Here is a 21,524-nt window from a genome sequence, read left to right on the forward strand (position 1 = left end):
GTCTGAGTGGGGTTAATTAGAATGCTGTCTGAATATCCCTACCTTGTTTGCAGCTACTTTACATATGAAAGTATGTTTTAAAAGCATCTGAGCTCAAGCACCATGGAGATGGAGCCTTGTTAAACAAGCGTGTCATGTGTTTCTTTGAAAATCCTCCACTTGCAAATTTTAACAGGAGCTGCACTGTTGGCAGTATTCAGAAATACATAACACATATATACTAAGACTGCAGGTGTGTGTTTTTGGGACTGAGGCTGCATGTCCAGTCCGTTTGTTAAATCGGTTGCAATCAACAAGACGACTCCAGTTGTTTTAGAGTCTGAGGTTCTGTTTTGTTACAGTTCCAGATTTCTTCGAGGACGGCCTCCTCCTCCTGCGCAGGCGTACCTGAAGGTGTGCTCGGCGTGTCTGAAGCCAGTCTGAATGATGTGAAACCCAGCAGCCCTCCTGCAATACTGGCCTCTCCACCCAGAGAGGAGGTGTTGCCTTCGACTGGCACCACAGTGCAGGCGCCGAAGTGTTCTAACACACTGAAGAGATTGTAAGTCTCGCCCTGGGTGTTTTTTAAATTCTGCCAAGTCAATTTGGAACATCAAACATTTCTGCCATATTTTCAAATGTTCAATTAAACAGAAAAGGATAAAAAAACACACTACACAGCTCAAATTTAGTATGTATATTTACTATGTCCCATCGTTCATCCTTCACCATTAACAGACAAAATGGCAGGACAATCGTATGTCAACAAAGCAGGTGACCATCACAGTGACACAGAGCATCCATCAGGTGGACAAGAACGGGAAGGTGAAGAAGTCCCTCCACCACCTACGAGGTCATGAAACCAGTGGAAACTCTGAAACAGGTGGGCACACAAAACACTTGAGTGCAGGGTATAAACGGGAGGAAGCCAAAGAATAACGTTGACTGTGAAATGAAATAGATGAAGCAATCGTTATTTTTGTGGAGAAAACTTAAAAGCATCTGAAGGCTGATGAAGCTCAAGAGGGATACGTGAGACTCTGAACTCTAAATTTAGATACTCATCAAAAATATGGCTCATTTTCTCATTTTCTTAAAAAAAACAAAAAAAACAAAGAAGTTTAACTAGGCCGTGTTGTATTGAATACCGTGAGATGTATTTCTATGGTGCCTGTTACCACAACGCTTAACTTTACTTTGATACATTTAACACAATGACATATAAAAACTGTAGTTTGGTAAGAGAAAATACAAAACATGACATTTTACAGTACAACAGTAACAGAGCAAATATAAATGAACAATTCAGCAGACAGCTTGTGTTGAAAATAATTTAGAGGAAATCATAATTTGGCACATTCAAATTTCTCAAAATATGTGTAGAAGTATTATCACAGTATCATTTAACATTATTAAATATTCACAAAGCATAAATATTTTATAGTTTTGTTATTTGACATTGATACACAATGTGTAGTTGCTGCTGTGCTACAATCTGTATGGCTCAGGAAACTGAAATTGACTGTGATGACTGCACTATTTACAGTGAAGCCTGGAGGGTATAGAGTTTATGATGATGATGATGTGAAAACTGGTCTTACTACATGGTGTTGTTTTGTACAATACAGTGTCTGATTTTCTTATCTAGTCATCTGTGTTTTCTAATGACAATAAATCAACAAAAACAGTCCTTTATTTTAAATTACTGCACATGGCTTGGAGGGAAAATCACTTTTAATAACACAGACGTGGGATGAACATATTGGCACTTGGGGGAATTGAGTTGAACAATTAACATGCACAATGACAGTATCACATACAGCATGTGGCATCACCTCTGGTGGCTTGCATTTTTCTATGAGCGATGGATACTCAACGGCAGAGTCTTTCTGCTTTTGTCTTTGACCTGATCGGTGACTGTAACAGCAGCTCTGGGGTCAGCTTTGCGCCGAAAGCGTGTGGATCTGTTTTTGATGATCAAAATGTATCTGTCCGGATCTGAACAGTGGCTCGTCTTTCTCCATCCACTCCTCCACACAGAAGTCTGGGAAGAAGAAACTGATTTCTCTTTGTGCTGACTCAACAGAATCTAGAGAAGTGATGAAAAGAAAGATGAGTTTGAAAATCTACTAACTCCTCAGTGCACTGAAAATAAAAAGGCTGAAAATGGTTATTGGAAGTACAGGGTTACATATGAGCAAACATCTAGCTTTGACCCTAAGACTTCAATGATAAGTTGCATCGGACGTATTGTTGAATAATAAGACCTTTGAGAACTTGCATTGGTGTAGTTTCAGTCCATGAAGCTTTAAAACAGTCAACAGTCTCCTACTGATAAAATGTAATATGAGTAACTGAAGGGATCATTTTTTTACTTTATGCAAATATAAGATAGATTTTACAATACACTGTTGTTGAAAAAAAAATCCATCATTCAAGTATTTTCCAATGCAGGATTAAGTTTAAATGTACACACAGGAGTCGTGCATATTGAAATGTGTGACGATCTACATGTTTCCCACCTGAGCCGTGAGTTGTGTTCCGTGTGTCTGTGAGTCCAAACTGGGCCCTGATGGAGGCAGGGGAGGTGTATCTGGCTCTGAACACTTTGGTGGGTCCCATCAGTTCTCTCCAGTGACGTATGGCGTCCTCTCTGGCTAAAATGTACGCGCGCATTGGACCACTGTGGCAAAGAATTTGACAGCAGTTAGTGCCACATAACACACAGTGCTCTGTGTGGCTGTTACACACAGAGCTTTGGATGCTTTCTAGGCTTTGATTGGGTTTTCATACAAAACCAATCTGTTCACTTCAGAACCTCCTGGGAAGACAGCTCAGCCATAAATACACATCCTGGATGCGGAGATATTGGTTTATCAGTCTTAGCAAAACAATACCAACTGGAGCTGACACGCTTAAGATGCTTCTTATGATTCCAGTAACACTACCAGCTCCCACAGAAAGGTTGCTGTAGCAACTACTGATTTCTCTGCTGTGACAAGACAAATACGACGGCGTGATTACAAGCACCGTTTGCGATCCAGTGGGTGTTCGCCGCATGCGGAGCTATTGTGAGCGGGCTGCGTGGCAATTTTCGAGACAATTGCTCCAGGGGTGTTGCGCTAAACACGGCAGTCCTCTGATAATTGAAACTCCTGTTGTGAAATTTCAGAAAATGATTTATTGGTGACTTGCTGAGCATGAAATGGGAGCAACGTCAACCGAGGCGAGCTATTTCTGCACCGGCCCAGTGGGGTTATGTGGTATGGAAATTTCCTCGTCATTTCATTTCCAATACATCAGACAAAAAACACATTTATCCAAAGGCATATAAAGCAACAGTGGTTTTACACATGCAATTACTGTAATGATTTAGGATTTGTACATTTATATCTTTGTGTGAGGTGAGGCTTACCTTGACATGAATTCAACAAGTCTTTGAAAGAAGAATCGACCTAAGACGCAAAATAAGTGGGTAACTACAATGGCTCAGTGTGGCTGCTGTAGCAGTACAGTGATGGATGAATCACTCGTTCTAACCTACACATTCCTGCTAAAACGGGTTGCTGACTCATTTGTTTATTCAGATGTAATCTCTATGGCACAATCAAATCAAAGCTGTGTTCATTTTAATACTACTATTTACTGCAGAAATCAGTCCTATTCCCACCTGAATGTTCGGCGTAAAACCTCTCCGAGTCTTGCCTCCTCCACACGAGATCTTTGCATCTGACAATGACAAAGTTGTTGTCCAGGATCCTCTGGTGAAGAGCCTGAGAGGGAAAAAAACTTTTACCTTGTTGTGCCACATGGTAGCTGCTGATACTGAATACACAACTGTATATTTAAATATGTTTGGCTCATGATTACATGCACGGCACTGTGTGCAGAGCTCTTCTACAAAACTATAAGGAAAAGGGGCAGCATTTTAATATTATTACACCATCTGCTACACTTACCAGAGGGATAATACTTATGAGTGCATACAAAAGGTCACTGTTCTGCTTTTTATTAAGAAGAAAACAGGTCCACTTTAAGAGGCTTTGAAATTAGACCTTTCGCTAATGGAATATTTTATGACTGACACAGCTTTCATGACTTTGAGGCCTCGGGGCTCCTGAATCTATCAAGCCAGCAAATGAAGCTTAGTTACTGTTTGAATTAAATAACAAGAAGAGCAGAGCAGGCTAGGTGGCGTCATGGAACAGGCCACTTCCTGAGATTATTTTCTTGAATGAATGATGCTTGGTTTATCAATCAAAAGTTTCATTTATTCCACAGTCTAAATCTTACAACATTTCTAAATAAGGTGCTCAGAACCTCAAATATTATTCACTCTGTATTTCAGCATGTAAGGTCAAATTGTGGAACTGACATAAACTATGTAAAATTTTGCATTCAAATAATTGTACATTGTGGGTAATATGTTTAGTTGACTGTTGGTAGTTTTTGTGTCCATATATTATGGAAAGACTATGAGAAGAGGGAAGATAATGTCACCCTATAGTGCAGCACACAGCACACAGAGGTCTTTATCTGACAGCAATGCTCACTGTCAAAGACTCACAGGCAGCAATAGTCCTTTAAAGTAAAAGATGAACCCTCTAATGCAGTGCACCTGACAGAGGTTACAGTGTGAATGTGATATGAGCTGACCTCTAACATCAGAGGATGAGCCACAGCGTCTGGTTTGATGACCGCCAGGGTGAGCTGCAGCACTTTGGAGAGGCGACCAGCTGTTAGTAACATTGTCTGCAGAAAGAACAGATATCACACTGTAAACGGGAGACATGTAGCTAACCGTTCATGCGCAGCTTTAAATGTTCGTCCTATTACTACATCGACTTAGCGTTAAATGAAGTTCACGTGTTCACTGTTCAAGCTCATGAATATTTACTATGAGTCTGTGTTGAATTAATTACAGATACCAACCTGTTATAAGTCTGTTTTCCAAAATAATGGTCAGTGCGCAGTGAAAAGCGCCGTCGTCGCCATACTGCAGAAAATAAAGGGAAACTTCTGATTTTAATATTAAGTCGCCAGTTCGCGTCTGTGGGAACAAGTCATTTTAATTCGCTACATGTAAGGAAAAGACTACAGTGACACTGAAGTGAATTTAACGTTAAATCGTGATTATTAGCTGAATGACGCCTCGCACCGGGCAGTCCGTTAGAAAATACTGTCCCCAGAAACTGAGCCAGCACATTGTGTTCCTACTGAGAGACACCAAATAAAACAGTAGTAGTGTTTGACAGTAACGTCAAACACTGTAACTATTACTAAAGATTAATTAACTAAATTTGAATAACCTTACTGTGGTGAGGTGGATATGTAACTCCCATGTAAGAATTTCAGTCCTACAGCTCAATAAAAGTGCTCACTGCAGTAACCTGACACTGCTTTGTCAAGTCACTTTTTGTGTGTACATATATTAAAAAACAGAACTTTCTTGATCAGTAGTTTTTTTTTTTACAGTAATATAATGTCCAAGTAAGGTTTGTCATAATGAAAAGTAAATTTAAAAGTCATCTCCTACGTAGAGACATGCCTCTACTAAAGTACACTGAAGTAAGTCAGTTATTTCAACTGATTCAACCTCTTAGTTTTTCCTGTCTAGCTGCTTACTGTATGTCTGTGAATTTGTAAGCTATGCTCAGTTTTGGTGGTGACCATGGTAATTTCTTGTGGAGAATTACCATGGCTTGGCATGTTTTAATCAACCTCAAATACATATCTGCAAGTCAAATTCTGCCTTTCTGTCGCATTTTTTAGCAGCTGTGATACTGCAGTGCCAAAATATGTATGAAGTTAATGGGCCTTTATCATCATTATTAAATACTGTATATGAGTTGCGGTGAACTTTCTCAGAGCATCAGAGCCACAGAGCTGTAAGGTCACGAGGGCCACGCATGAGTAGATGCTCTTTCTAGTAGCTGACAGTCTCTGGGGAGAGTCAGCAACATGGCAGCTACAAGCAGGGACTGGAGTGGGAGAGATTTTTGTCTGTGGAATTTCATCAATGTGGGAGATCAGAGATACAGTATGAGTTACAAACACGGAGCACATTCCAGCAATGCAAAATGGCCACACCCTTGAAAAGATGAGATTGTGCATGTGTGTGTGTATGTGTGTGTGTGTATCCATGCCCATATTGTGTGAGGTTTGACATTCAGAGAGAGAGAGAATAGGAGGGAAGAAAGGGGGGATGGATGTCCCACATAGGTTTCTCCCACCTGCCCATGTCATGTGACTCGGGGTGACACCACAGCTGTTACCTCCCATGAGGGGGATGGAGAGGACGAGAGGAGGTGTTGGGTGGGTGTGGGGTTGAACTGGACACGTTTTTGAGAATATAGCATAAAAACCTATGCTCTATGTAAACTAAATGTTCTTTATCATTACTGCAGCTTTCATTTTGTTATAGTTATACCTTGTACCAATGTCTATACCTCTGTCAGTTATACACAACATGATTGACAGGTCGACAAATGGCAGTGGTAAAGATGGTGACTGCAGTTACTCACTGACTGCTTCACACAGCAGCACATTGTCTTCTCTGAGCCCACACAGTTGGCTGAGGACACGCGATAGAGAGAAGGAGACAAAAACAAGAACAACAGATGACAAGATATACAGTAATCAAGCCTAATCACAATAACACAGGCGTCTAGTCGTGTTAGTTTAAATGCCAGTTAGCGCTGTGTTTCACCTTCCAGATTAGTCTGACTCATTGACACAGCATTATTGTAGAGTATTATGAGCAAAATAAGGTCAGAGACAGGGATGCGGTTTTTTGGGGGTTTTTTTTTGCCTTAATGACAGGAAATGAGGAGGGGAAGATTCAGGATGATGTGTAACAAATTCCCTTGGTTGGACCTTAGTTAGGAAAGTTGTTTGTAAATAGGGTAATTGTGGTATCAAGTCAGTAAAATCTGAATCAAAAATAATTTAACTCTTCCCCAAATCCCAGCAAAAGCTGTTTGACATGAGGCTGGAAAAACTGTCATAGTGGAAAGCACGGACTTGAGTGTCTAACAACTGGCCCAAGGGTGACATCAAATTCCATGACCTCTACGATTTCTCCTTGGAACATTTAGTGCAATAAGATTTCCACCTCCTGAGGAAACAGTTACCAGCCAAATGGTTTTAGTTTACAAATCAAACAGACATGTGTCCTGAAAAGAGGTTTTAGAAGGGTCCAGCAGACAAGTTGGACAGGACAGAGATCGCCGTTGATCACCGCTGACTCCTGCTTTAAACATCCTCAGCTGGGCGGCTGATTCAGCTGATCCCCTCCCTCCCTCGTTCACTCTCTGCCCACCATAAACCCTATCTCTGTTTTATCTCTGGTGTCACCGCTGCTGCCGACCGCTGCTGCTGTTGCTGCTGGCTCTCTCCCTGCAGTTGTCACTCCCTTTTGGTGGGAGTCGGGGCAGCTGACTGACGACCCCCACAGGCTCTTGAGTGTCCATAGGCTGCTCTGCATTCATTCTTCCACCAGGAGCCACAGTAAAGGACCATGTGAGAACACGTTCCACATCGCACTGGGGAAAAGATTTTAATGTGATGGCAGATAAAACTGGGGTTTGTCCTATAGAGCTGTATCAGAAATATGTACTGTATGTTGGTAATATATGATATAAAGTCTGTGTGCTTTTTGATGCATCACCATGTACCACTGTATGTACTTGATACATGAGTAAATGTAGTATTGTATACAAGGCTTTATTTTATGGGTCCTGTAAATTCACAGCAAGGTTCCTAGAAAGGACTGAGTAACTTAACATTGTAGGGAAAAAATTGTTCACTTAGTCTGAATTGCCAATCTTTTAGTCGGGGCACATCAAGTCAACTGAACAAGCAAAGATGTGAAATTTGTCTGCAGGCAAGTTTCAAATAAAGCATTCATTATTAATGAATATTTACTTGGGTTTAAATGAAGCATCTCTCTGCAAAGAAACAGCTGCTCATAAACTCAACCAGAGATGGAATGTAACTAAGTGCACATTTACTCGAGTACTGTTTTATGTTACTTTATATATCTACAAATGATGTCTTTTTCACCTCACCTACATTTAGTTTTCAGCTACTGTCACTAGCTATTTCTCAGACGTTTCCAACAAAAACACATAATCAGCGTATAAAATCTAATGTATCATTACTCACCAGTAATAATAACCCTTTAATATAATGTGTAATACAACAACCCTGTACAATAAACACTTTTACTTTTTATTCTATAAGTATATTTTGCTGATTAAGTTACATTGTTCTTTCCAAGAAACTTCCCAGAAAATTACATTCTGCTAAAGTAAAGCATATATGATCTGATACAGTGAAACCTATAGATTTTGAATTTACCACACCATTCAAACAGTCAAACAACAGTAATGAATCACTAGCTTTTTTCTTACTGCTTGTAAGCACATTCATATTGAAATAGCCACATTATACTCCACTACTGATGTGCAGGTTTTGTTATTTTGATAGCCAGGTTTCTGTATGCTCTGTATAGCTGTATGTAACTAACTATTATTACTAGTATAACTATTACGTTTCTGGTTCATATTGATTTTATGAACCAACCTCTAGTCTTTTAAATGAAATGCTCTTACTCTGTACTGCACATTAAAATTGATGCTACAACTGTAAATACAGGCAGACGTCCTTTGAAAATGTTTCTGCAGTCAAGAGCCATGTAAATAAACATGATGTATTATGACATTTGAAACAGCCTCTCACAGTGGGGCTTCCACAGCAACAACCACAACATATGTAGAGGAATATACATACACTGATCCACCACATTGCAGCTCACCTGTCTTTCAGTCACTCTGGGGCTGCCTGACCCTTACAACAGGGCCATTTAGGGGCACGCAGACCCCCTGGTGTAACACCCAGAACCCTTTTATGTCTTAATTGTTTGATTGGTGAGAAAAGACAGAGATGTGTTTCCTGTTTTAACACCTTTTGGGGCCTCAGTAGCAGATCAGAGCCTAATTCGGGTGCGACATAACCAGAGATGAAACATAATGTAATCAAAAGTGACCACCTTTTGTTTAACTATGGAGCCCTCCACTGTGGCATGACAGAATGGGTGCTTTACTTTTGTTTTGAGATCAGTTTTCACATTGTCTCTTGATGAGAAAAACACAGAAATGATTTGTTAGGTTGTAACTAACCACCTGAAACTCTTCACTGTTTCTTCTCTGTAGGATCTTCTCTTTATCATTAAAATCTGTAGCTGCTGCAGTTCCTCTTTCCTGAATCTACTGAGCTCAAAGCATCTGTCTAAATCCTCCTGTCCCTTCAGTGAATCACGGGAGCAAAGTCGCCTTCACCTCTTTGTCACCTGTTCTCTCTTTTAGCCTAAATGCTTCTGACCTTTGACCTTTCCAGTCCATTGCCTCACCACACGGGACCGGGCTCCCCTGCAACAGCTGTGTCAACCTCAGCCCTGGCAACTGGTGTGCCCAGGGAAGGACAGAAGAAGAGTGGCATTAATGTCAGGCCACGCAATGAGTCAGCAACATGCTATAAAGATCTGTTGTGTCTTTGTCAGGATCAAGCAGCTCACTTTTACTTCTTGGTTTGTTACTGAGGTATCATTAACCATTCCCAGCTTTTATTTTCATCATATTGTCATTTCATTCTGCTTTTGCTCATCTCTTTGGTTTGTTTTGACTTTATCCGACATACTTTTTGTTGAGTTTTAAAACCTACTTTGTGTAGTGTTTGTGTTCGTAATAATACATCTTTATGACAGTAAAATATGAAAATACACCACATTTTAAGTGATTTGTAAGATTAACTCTCCACCTCCTGCAGGGAGTTTCCTCTAAAGTACAGGGGGTTAATCTGCAAGGTTGTCCCTTCCTGTGCGTGCGCAGGACCTGATCTGGTGTCAGCTGCCGGTTTATTTATACCAATCGAAATCCATGCTATCCTCTGTTGAAGAAACTGCGCTGGGGTTAGTCGTCTCACTGAGTCCTACCTGTGCCCCCCCCCCCCCCCCCAGGAGGGAAATTATTTCCTCCTGCCAAGAGAAGTGTGTTGTGACCTCCCCAGAAGCAGCGGGACATTGGCAATGGGGGCAGATGGGTATGACAGAGAGGGGAACAAAGTGATTAGTAAAACGGGGGCCCCGGTATGTGAACACGGGTTAAAAATAACCTCGTTGACCCAGTTTGTGGATAGCATGCGGCCTTACTGCTGAGCTCCTGTGCTGTCATCCTCACATTTTGGCTTAATTGATCTTAAAAATGACTTGGTGGATTTGTGAAGGCGAAATCCTATGCCGAGCTAACACTCACGCAGTGGATAAGCATTTTAAAGGGGGGACATTATATTTTAAATCTGTAAACAATCAGACTGATGATTGGAGCTCAAATAAATAAAACAGAAGAGGGGTTGACAGATGGAAAAAAATCACAGAGTAAGATGAGATCTTTTGCATGATGCGTGACACATGATGAAAGAGAAACAGATGATTAGATGAGGCTCTTTTGGCTGATCTGCGTGCTGGCAAAGCTCTCGGCCAGCGGAGCCAGTGTGTGACAGTGATCAGCTGTCCTATTAAAAAGGAACAGCGGGATTATGATTTGTGTCTTAACCATTGTGTCCGGTGCGGGCGACCAAGAATCCGCTCGACAACAAAAGTCATCCGATATTCCTAGCGCCCAGATATATCTGGCAAGGCCTTGGCGCATAGCTGACATTAGTGGAAATGTTGCATTTGTGATACTTCCCTGGCTCTGGGCCATGGGAAATATCGAACAACTGTCAAATTTAGACAACATCCTGTGGCGGAGGGGAGGGAGGGAGGGAAAAAAGAAAAAAAAAAGAATCAGAAAAAAACGGGAGCTACAAAGATGCGATGGGGTTGCTATTTGTGGACGGCGAGTGCCTCGAAAATAGCGAGAGCGTTGGGTTTCAGTGTAAGCCCCCCTCTCTCTCTGAGCTCGAGCTTTCTGTGAATGAGGCCCGGGTTCCTATCACACCCAACCCCGGAGCTGATTTTAGAACACAGGTGTTGACCTTAGTGGAGCGGCTTGTGCTTGCTGCAGAGGAAAATGAACCCCTGAGATTCGGCCCATTTGCCTCTACCAGTATTGGTGATCACTGCATGGTCACATAGATGCTTCAAATATGGATCTACAGGTTCTATATGATCACTTAGAAGCCATCAACAGCCAGTACAGTGAAAAAAAAAGTCATATTTTTACTGGATAATTGATGATGGCTAAAAGAGAAATGAGAACTTGTAACACTTGATTTGTTTGCTGACTCTTTTAGTTGATAGGTTTTCCCCTCTCAACCAAAGTTGTACACTGTTACACTGCTGTTTTATAAGTGTCATGGCGGCAAACTGATCACCTTGTGGCCACTGGAGAATTTAGTGCCCCCCTTTACATTTCAATTTATCAAAGCATTTACCACATTTGGACAAGTGTGGAGTGGATTGATTTCTCCTGTGGCCGCCCCACATCAATAATTGTCACCGCATCACATGAAACTGGCTCAAAAATGGCTTTCAGAGGCGACCAAATGCTCCTGACAACAGCAAGCGTCACTTTTTCCTATACTGTAAACGATACAATGACACTAAAGTGAAGCCTAGAAACCAAACTGGGATGAAACTCAACCTTGGCTTCAGCTGTGACTCATGGCTGGCTGTAGCTGCTGCTGTGACTGTAACCCCCCAAAACCCAATAAAACACGCCCATCATGCAGTTGCTTCCTTGTTTCTCTGCATCCCTCTCTTTCTCCCCCCTTTTTTTTCTCCAAAAAAGAAGCCATTGACATTCGGTGTAAAATAGAGGCAGGGTGGGGTGGTGGTGGTGGTGGTGGTGGTGGGAGGGGGTGGGGGGTGGGGGGCTGAACAGAGGAACGGCAGGGGTGTAGGGTGTCTCGAGCCCAGTGTGAACAGCTGAGAGGTGTGATTTCACAGGCTGGCTCCCCCCTGTCAGGGCCCTGATTGGGCCGGACAGGAGGCGCAGGAGAGGCCCGGGCTTCTAAAGGACACCAACAGGTGGGAGGCCGCTTTGGAGGGGGGCCGCTCCTGGCGGGATAGAAAAGGCCGGTCTGCAAGGCCTGTTGTGGGCACAATCCGCCGGGCCAGATACGGAGGAGGATGGTTTGATTGCAGGAGAGAGCTGAGGTGGAAGAGAGGGAGAGGAGCAGGGTGAAGTTGTGTGGGGGTGGGGTGGGGCGGGGGTGGGGGCGGGGGGTGGATCTCAGGAGGTGGAGGGATAGTCTTAGATGAGTTGATGGGTGGAAAGGGCAGCTTCAGGGACAAGGAGTAAGGTTGGTCTGTGAGTTTTTTTTTTTGTCTGTTTTGTGATAGAAGCGATTCTGTTTGTAGTTTTTATTTCTCTCATTTAAATATCTCACAGATGAGGTTTTCTGTAGATCCACATGTTGCAGGACTGAAGCCCCCGTGCTCTCTTTAGAGTCAGTTTCCTTGATTACCAGCACCATGTGAGTAAAAATCAAGTGTCGAACCAGTTGTTAGATGTCTTCTCTCAGTTTTACGACCAGCTCAAGACGCTCTGGCAGAGCCCGACACCTCAGCTTCCCCCTTGCTCTCGCCAGGTGAGGGGGAAGCTGAGGTGTGATACAGGAAAGAGTCTTGATAGGCTAGGCTTCCTTCCTCATGACCATTTGGTTTTGACATAGCAGCAGTCAGATTTATCAAGGCAGTCACCGCTAGATAGACGGCAATTGTGTAGGAGAGGCTGCCTGAACCCGCTCGTGGCCTCAAGCTCAACTCAAGAAAACCACAAGAGGAGACACGACAGAGTTCAACAAAGGTGAGTAAAACATACAGACATCTGTTTTAGCTTAGTTTTATTTTAAGTAGGTGCCTTTTTAATGTTCATCACTTCTGCTCTTAAAATGGTTTCGTAAAGGACACACTTTTACACAGTTGTTGGGATCCACATGACTTGGCATGGCATGATGTTTAGGAAATAACACAGATTGTGACCTTTGTCTGCTGGAAGTCAGTATTTGCCTCGCCCTCCAGAGTTATTTATTTATTCATCATCATCACATTGGCATTACCTATCGAAGAGCCGCATGGGCTGGCAGTATTAATCTTAAACTTTCTGATGCTATTTGTCAGGGTCAAACAAAGCTTTTGATAGTTTTCCTTTAGGACAGGAGAGCCATGCTTTTGGCTTCTGTTAGTAGACAACCGTAGGAAATACAGGCAAAACTCAGAAATTTTTTGAAATTTCCCCTTCCCTCAAACAAAACTTGTACGTTTCTTGTCAGCGCAGACGACCGAAGCCGCCCGCCGTCACGTGTATCCTCAGCCCCGTCCCTCTTCCCTCTCTTTCTGTCACAGTTAACCATTGTTGAGCCGGTTGTTCCCGCTTCTCTGCATCTGTGTCTATGAAAGGGTGCTTTGTGTCCCGAGGAGCGGTGAATCCAGTTGTTGCCCCTTGTGAAGACATGCTTCCTTATATCCCCATATTAATACACCACTTATGGAATGTAAGGAAGTGTGTGGTTTCAAGGGGACATGAGCACCAACCACAGTGAGGGAAGAGACACTGTTGATATTTGTTTCTTCTTGAATGTTTTTTTTTTTTTTGTGAAAGATGGAGCTACATTGTCTGAGTGCGCCTTTGTCTAATTTATGAGCTGGGAGGGGGATGTCAGGGTTCATGAGCATGTGTGTTTTCTATGTGTGTGTGTGTGTGTGTGTATGTGTGTGTGTATGGCAAGGCAACAGGTGAAAGGGCCCGTTCCCCTCTCCTTCAGCTCAGGCACGTGTGCAGTTAGCATTACTCCCGGGGCCCGCTGATCGGGTCTCAGGGACTTCTTGAAAAAAATTCCTGCCCTGCCCCAACTGCTGACAGTCAAGGAGGATTGACAGACCACAGCTGTCACCCATTATAGCAACCGCAGGGGAGGGGTGGTCGAAGGGGGGGGGGCTAGAGATGCGGCCCCTGTCACTGAGGGTGAAGGTTCGCTCCCGTAGGCTGGGGTTTTGGAAGGAAATAGGGGCGATGTCACCGGCTGTCAGGGTTCCCAGACCTCTAAATAGGAACTTTCTGCTTGGCAACATGGAGACACTTGTTTCTATGCTGTAACTGTACAGGTTATATCAATACTGACTCCTTAATGATATCCTTTATCTCTCTGTGTGTTTCATCAGGTAAGGGCTGAAGAGGACATGACGGCCTGACTGCTTGCAGATGATGTCCACCTTCTATTTCCTATCTTTCTCCCTCTCTCGTTTCCCTCTTTTTCTATGCCCTCTACCCCCTCCTCCTCACTGCCTGCCTCCTCCTCCTCTCTCTCTCTCTCCCTCTCTTTCTCGCTCTGCCTCTTGCAGCTGAAGCAACACGCCTTGCTGTGGCTGGTCAAACGGAACCAAGTCAGGTGTTTCTAGTGAGGTTTGGTCCCCTTCAACCAGCTACTGCGTCGTGAATTCAGTCAGCATACACCGGCGTGGAATCAAAGACACAGTGGTGGCGTTTGCGAGCATATACTCCGGAGGTGGTAGCCAACAGTAGATTGTTTCTTTCATTTAGCGGCGCGGTAGTGGTTGTTTCCTGTGTGGAAATGTGTGATCTGAAAAAGCAAATAAAAGATTACTGACAACACACACTGGTGGATTTAAATATCTGTGGACTGTGTGAAATATCAGGAAAATGCAGTAACTGTAAGGAACATATTCAAAGTGTCAGAGTTCCACACAAATATATTTATATCCAGTTATTATTCTGCTAGCTAGAGCACAATGAGCAGCTATGATATGATATATGATAAAAAAAATATGCATTGCACCACTAAGTGTTCAGTAAATAGGTGAAAACTGCACATAACCAGCTTCAGCAGAACACACCTCACTGCACCAAAAGTCTTTTTTCTTGAATGTTTGATGGATGATTCAGTGAGAATGTTCAGTATTATGGTTATGATAACCTTCTTCTACCTCATTCAAAGTGGAGATATGTGCATTTTATGATATGCACTGATTATTAGAGATTCATGTAGAAAATACTGTGAAAAGCTGTGCTCCTGCCGAAATGCATTTGCTTGCCAAAATACCCTCAAGTAGATCCATTCAGTTGTAAATGTTTGGTCTGATAAAAGTTAGTTGTTTATTTATTTCACATTGATGGGGATTACATCTGTCTAAGCTCAAATGACATATCAGCCCAGAGTTTGACTGTGTGCACTGAGTCCAATGACTGTACACAGTCTCTCTGGTCCAGTCCAGAGAATTCAGAACCATGGACAGCACCCATGATTCCCACAATAATAATGATAATAATAATTATAATAATTATTATCATAATATTTATAATAATTATTATTATTATGTTCAGTGATGTTTTGTGTTTTTACAATATAAATAAAAAGAAGATAAACTTTTAAATGGTGAAGCCTCCCAGTGTTTTTTCTTTGATGTAGTAAAGTGCAATGAACCCTACGATGTGTTATTTGTACATAAAGTGGAGAAGGTTCAAAATGGCGATCCCTATTCCCCTTAGTTCTATAACATTAGAAAAAAAAAGATTGAAATTGATTGCCAATTGAAATATATAGGTTGAAGGGATGCTTATATTTCAGTTACAAAACATGCAGTGCATAGGGATTGAATCAGCCATCAGCACTAAAGTCTCTTTTCTAAAATTGTAATGGTACTAGTGATGTTCTTCAGCCTACTCCCATTCTTAGAAATGGGGTAAGACAAAATAATAGAAACACATGTCTGTATAAAACAACACAGTTCAACAGCAACACAAACTGCAGCCTCCAAAGCATACATCTCTCTAAAAACAGTTCCAATACAAACTGAACATTATAGCTTACATGACAGGAGGATTTATTGTGGGTCTGTTGTGTTAGACTGCAGCAGTTTTTGCTGGGTGTACTTAATAAACTGCATGCTGACTGAATGTATACTGTAGATTATTTAATATGAGTAACCTCCACACAGAATGTCATGCAGAGCAGCTTTATTTACTGATAAATAAATAAACATTGTGAATTGTGTAGAAAGTAGTGGTGCATCTAAAATCCTCTACAGATTTGGATGTAAGTATAGAGTACTACAATAAACCTTCCATAACGCCGTAGAGGTGACGGCAGTACCACGTTTCTCCACGAGGCGGAGATATAAATTTTTGGCGCCTGTATTTTGCAGCAGCAGAGGAAGTGAAGCGGCAGCGTAAACATGGCTGACAGTGGAGTGACAGGTGAGTTTGGGAGTGTGTAACAGCTGGACTTTATCCCTGTTCCCAGGTACTTGGATTATTTTACTCTGGGCGAAGCGACAAAATGTCTCGTACTTAATAATTCCTGTTTCGTGGTCCTTGGGTTTGGCTTTTAGCAAAGTTAATTTCCAAATGCTAGCTCTGCTAACGTTAGCATTGCACGGTACCATTGGCGCTAGACAGTGCAGTTAAACGGTACACATCCCAATGTTATTGCATCATCTTTTAGTAGGTTCTTTAAGGTAGCTTTTTAAAAATAATCAGACTAGCAAACAAAGCCTGTTTAAGTTGTGACTATGATGTGAAGGTGATGGTAACAAACCAGTTTACTGACTGTTGCCGTTAGCATGATGCAAGCCGAGCCAGTTCAGTGTCATACAGGCAGCTAACAGCGTCACAAAAACTGATGGAGGTAAAGCTAAATAAAAGCTGGTCCTGTCACGATTATCTGTTACCCAAACATGAACAGACGTGGGCGATAAACCGATGTAAACCTATGATCATCACTTGGTTGTTTTTGCAGATGGACCTAATAAGAAAGATGAAATTGAGCGAGTAAAGGTTGGTGTTAATCTTTTCTTAGATTTTGTTACTGTTTCGTATTGGGTTACACATTCTGGGCCTAATTCTAATGTTTTCTTTTCACGCCCCCCCTCTACTCCCTCCCTCTTTTTGACATTGTGGCTCGACAGAGTGAAGGCAAAGACCTGACCAAGGAGGAGAAGCAACGGCTGAGAAAAGAGAAGAAACAGCAGAAGAAAAACAAAGAGAAAAAAGATGACAAGGCTTCACAGGAAAGCGAGAAGGAAAAGAAGTCTGCCACTTCAGCTGCTCCAGCATCCCAGCCTCCAACGCAACTCCCAGCACAGAAAGGTATGTATGATGTGGGCAGGATTCAGCACTCTTTGACCACTTGTTATTGCTGTTGGAGGTGGACTGAATTGAAATTTGTCACATAAGGCACATAAGTGCTGTTTTTTAGTTGCTGATTAACAGATTATTTTGCCATCAGCATCATATGCAGCATACCTAACACAGGGTCACTTTTATGATTTTAGTCAAGGAAATCTTCTCCCTATTTGTGATCTGTATTTCCATTGATCTTAACCTTGACACCTCTATCTGTCTGTGTCTCCTCCAGCTCCTTCAGCAGTGCCTGCTCCTGCACCGGTTCCCGTGCCTGCCTCAGAAGCTCCCGCCCCGGCAGACAAGCCCGCTAAGAGTAAAGCCGAGCTAAAAGCTGAGAGGCGAGCTCGGCAAGAGGCTGAGAGGGCGTCCAAACAGGGCAAGAAAGGAGAGGTGGGTCAGCAGGCTTCCACAGGGCAAATCCAAAGCACCACCCAGTGAGCTGCAACCAGGTATGGGAACAGCTAGGAAGGTCAGCACCAGTAATGAATAATCATTCAAACAAGCTGAAAGTACACAGTGTATACTGAGGAGAGGGTCACACTATGTGTTTCAGTGGTAAAGAGGCTCCCAGAACATATCCAAGTGGACAACCCGGATGTTTTAAAGAAACTGGCCAAGAAGTTGGAACGACAACAGGTAAGCCATTTTATGTGTTATTTCTAAAAACCAGTAAAGCATGCTTTCAGGTCAGCTTGCCTTGACATGAGCATGAACTGCCAGCCACACAGTACTGAACAGCCTGTGTGTTTGTGAACTTTTGTCCTGAGCACATTAAATGTGAATGCACTGTTGACACCTTAAAACTAGAAAATATAAATAACCAACGGAGAGAAACCACATGTTTATGACCCTTTATCTTATTGGATATGACTTAACCTAAACAGGAATTGCATTGATCTTGGTTGATCTAATCAGGCATTTATAGCAAATGATATACAGCAAAATGTTTAGTTTAGAGTAAGACGACCACTCTGAGGAATAAGAAAATGACAGAGAAGGTCTTTGTACACCAAGGTTTACAAGGTGTTGAGAAGGTTTGGCACATAAAAAGTGTAAGACATAATTCCAGTACGATTTCTGCTGTAGGTGGATTAAAGTGATCAGGAAGATCTATGTTTTTTCCTGCAAAATTAAAGTCACAAGTTAACTTACATGAATATCAACACTTATTGTCTACTATTAGAATATTTAAGGACTGTTCAAAATGTAACCAACAGTACTAATATACAGAGTGTTAGCAGTGTAATCATCATATTTTATCATTCACTGCAACCTCATATGACAAGTCCTAACTTCATGTAATTGTACCTGATATTTCTTTCAGACACCAGGGTACAATGCTGCTACAAAGGTCAAGGTCTCCCTTACTAAAATGTGTGCTATTGACATTTGTCTCATTTCGTTTTGTTTGCTAACCTCTAACTGTCATTGTATCCCAATACCACTCGTTCATTTGAAAGTTAGGGATGCAAACTTGTTGTTTGGTCCATTTGGACAGAGGTGGTTTGTCCGTGGAATGTGTTTGTTTGAGAAGTTAGTGAGAACTTGTTTTTAGTTTTTTTTCTCTCTGTGCTCACCCACAACACTCAGTGGTTTGCTGTGCAGGTCTGGATGTAATCTGTGCTGCTCTTGTGCTGTGTTTGTGTTTGGAGAATATTCACAACAAAATCATACATCATGAAGATTAAACATGAACATATTCCCGAGGCTGTGACTGTGTTAACCTCACTAACTCAATTTTAACCCCTGAACTGTTGCACACTGATGGTTTTGGATTATAATCTGCTTGATTTCAGATCCCGCTGCGGTCAGACTACGGCTACAAAGTCAGTCTGTTCTCTCACCTTCACCAGTACAGTCGCAAAGCCCCTCTAACACAGCAACTCAGGTAAACTTTTACATAGGTTTTGATTTATGTAGTGCAATTAAGAAGTATTAAGTAATACTCACACCCTTACACTCTCTATTGACTCTTTTTGTTTTTCTGCTGCAGCATTCCCTCCACAGTGATTCATCCTGCTATTGTTCAACTGGGTCTCCAGTATTCACAGGGCATTGTGGCAGGATCCAATGCTCGCTCTGTAGCCCTGCTGCATGCCTTCAAACAGGTACAGTCCCACAGAACAGAGGCCATTCTGTCTGAGTGCTTTACACTCTCATCTCTCAGCAGCAGAAAAGCATTCATGTGTTTCACTGCATCAGATTTTTGGATGTTATGCATGTCTTTACCAGCGCATCCAACATTGATTATTAATATTAGATAGCCATATTAATTTCTATTGTGGTCAGGCTGAAAGTGAAGAAAGTTAAATGCCTTTGATTACATAAATAAGTTGCACATGCACTGCTTCTTATCCTCAGGTAATAAGGGACTATACTACACCTCCAAATGAGGAGCTATCCAGAGACTTGGTCAACAAACTGAAACCTTATATCAGGTAAAATAAAATACACTCATCACTTATAACTCATGGCTGTGCACTAAAAAAAGCTTAAAAACTTAAAAATATTTAACTCTTTTTGTCTTATTTCTCTTGCAGTTTTTTAAATCAGTGTCGCCCTCTGTCAGCCAGCATGGGTAATGCAATCAAATACATCAAGAAAGAGATCTCCAATATTCCTAGTCAATGCAAAGAAGAAGAGGTTATTGTCACATTTGTTTTCTCTCATAATTTAGCCAGAGATCAAACATGTTGTAGCTCATATATTCCATACACACAGTAGACTTAATGTTACAGGTTTTCAGTTTCTGTCTCTTCTTCTCTCATGTCTCATTGTCTCCATCTCTGTTTAGGCAAAGAGCAAACTGCTGAACTGTATCGACTGCTACATTAATGAGAAGATAGTTCTTGCTGCTAAAGCTATTGCCAAGTACTCCATAGAGAAGATCAGTGATGGAGACGTCATCCTGGTTTATGGATGGTAGGCCTTTTTAAATCTGGCATGTGAGGGGAAAAAACCCTCATGTTTCAATTGTTAAACCTGTGGTTCGTTGTTACTTAGCACCACTAAATTGTTTGTTATGATAAAGGAATGCAACACTTATGTATCCAGACGCAAATCTTTTTTTAAACCGCTCTAAACGCTTTCTCTTCCCCGTTTTTGTCTCGCCTCAACTCCCCACTCCCTCTTCCTTCCACATTCCCGTCGCAACGTTACCACATCTCTCTGCTCAGCTCGTCGCTGGTCAACCACATCCTGTGCGAGGCCTTTGAGAAAAGCAGGAAGTTCCGTGTGATCGTGGTGGACAGCAGGCCTCGGCTGGAGGGCAGGGAGGCCCTGAGGCGCCTGGTCCAGAGGGGCATTAGCTGCACCTACGTCCTTATCTCGGCGGTCTCTTACATCCTTCCAGAGGTAATCATGAAGTTGAGGAGACTGAGCAAGGCTTTAATATTGTCCCATAATGCAGTTTACTGCCTGTGGAGTAGCCAAAGGTTGTTGCTCTAATCACCTTAAGCGTCTTTGTTCTCTTTTAGGTATCGAAGGTGTTCCTTGGTGCTCACGCTCTGCTGGCCAACGGTTACGTCATGTCTCGCGTGGGGACATCACAGATAGCCCTGGTGGCCAAAGCCTTTAACGTGCCTGTACTGGTGTGTTGTGAGACCTACAAGTTTTGCGACAGGGTGCAGACGGATTCTTTCGTGTCCAATGAACTCGGTATGGAAAGCGTCCAGCAACCTATTAGATTTGTTAAATTGTTACATAAATATACATGTTGCTCAGTTTTACTTCTGTATTCATCTGAGTTACCTCCCAGACATTAGTTGAAGCCATCAGAATCACCACTTTCTCCTCATCTGTCCTTTATAGATGACCCCGATGACCTCATCGTCACCCGTAAAGGAAAGACTCAGCTGGAGGACTGGCACCAAGTGGACTCGCTCGGCTTGCTCAACCTGGTGTATGACGTGACGCCGCCTGATTTTGTGGACCTGGTTATCACGGATCTGGGAATGATCCCGTGCACCTCGGTCCCCGTGGTGCTGCGAGTCAAGAACGTGGACCAGTGAACGACCTCCATCTTTCACATCAGTCTGAGCCAAGAGGCTGTCTCTCTCTGTCTAGACAGGGGGGGAGGGAGGGGGAGTTTGTGTGCATGAATGCTTGCACACAACACAAAATATCGTGCTTTTAGCATGCAATAAATATATATCTGAAATGGCATAAGCTTTTTAAACAGAGTCCATGTGTGTTTTTATGATACAACTGGATCATCTAAGATTTTTTCCAGGGCTGATGGGACGAGAAGACTGGTTGTGTATTTTAACTTTGGAGAAAAGGCGAGATGTTTCAATGGATTCATGTTATGAACTATTTCTTTACAAAAGAACATTTAATTGCCAGTATGTAGAGCAGAACAATTCCACTGTGGTTCACAACACGCTCTGATTGTCAACC

The 21,524-nt window shown here is 42.3% G+C and overlaps 2 protein-coding genes, 1 long non-coding RNA gene and 1 pseudogene across 3 annotated transcripts; 2 read left to right on the forward strand and 2 right to left on the reverse strand.

Moving 5' to 3' along the window:
- The window catches only part of LOC108895599 (nucleoside diphosphate kinase 6-like), a 22,035-nt pseudogene extending 16,983 nt beyond the window's left edge, over positions 1-5,052 (reverse strand).
- nme6 (NME/NM23 nucleoside diphosphate kinase 6) lies at positions 1,655-5,056 on the reverse strand. Its single transcript, XM_018694426.2, has 6 exons — positions 4,912-5,056; positions 4,636-4,731; positions 3,650-3,752; positions 3,395-3,434; positions 2,502-2,662; positions 1,655-2,068 (listed from the first exon to the last, which is right to left on the reverse strand). The coding sequence occupies exons 2-6, from the start codon at positions 4,726-4,728 to the stop codon at positions 1,917-1,919; spliced, it is 549 nt and encodes a 182-aa protein (XP_018549942.1). The 5' UTR covers positions 4,729-4,731; positions 4,912-5,056; the 3' UTR covers positions 1,655-1,916.
- Positions 5,057-12,206: 7,150 nt separating this feature from the next.
- On the forward strand, positions 12,207-14,597 carry LOC127142663 (uncharacterized). Its single transcript, XR_007813621.1, has 2 exons — positions 12,207-12,791; positions 14,147-14,597. It is a non-coding gene; the product is annotated as an uncharacterized LOC127142663 (long non-coding RNA).
- A 1,523-nt stretch (positions 14,598-16,120) lies between these two features.
- On the forward strand, positions 16,121-21,303 carry eif2b4 (eukaryotic translation initiation factor 2B, subunit 4 delta). Its single transcript, XM_051071901.1, is given in 15 exon segments — positions 16,121-16,199; positions 16,741-16,778; positions 16,910-17,090; positions 17,359-17,531; positions 17,533-17,575; positions 17,680-17,762; positions 18,451-18,477; positions 18,923-19,014; positions 19,120-19,234; positions 19,488-19,564; positions 19,667-19,769; positions 19,921-20,048; positions 20,303-20,480; positions 20,603-20,783; positions 20,937-21,303. Coding segments are annotated over 15 exon segments (1,641 nt in total). The 5' UTR covers positions 16,121-16,177; the 3' UTR covers positions 21,137-21,303.
- The last annotated feature ends 221 nt before the right edge of the window (positions 21,304-21,524 follow it).

Source organism: Lates calcarifer, linkage group LG7_1, assembly GCF_001640805.2.
Source record: "Lates calcarifer isolate ASB-BC8 linkage group LG7_1, TLL_Latcal_v3, whole genome shotgun sequence".
Taxonomy (NCBI): domain Eukaryota; kingdom Metazoa; phylum Chordata; class Actinopteri; family Centropomidae; genus Lates; species Lates calcarifer.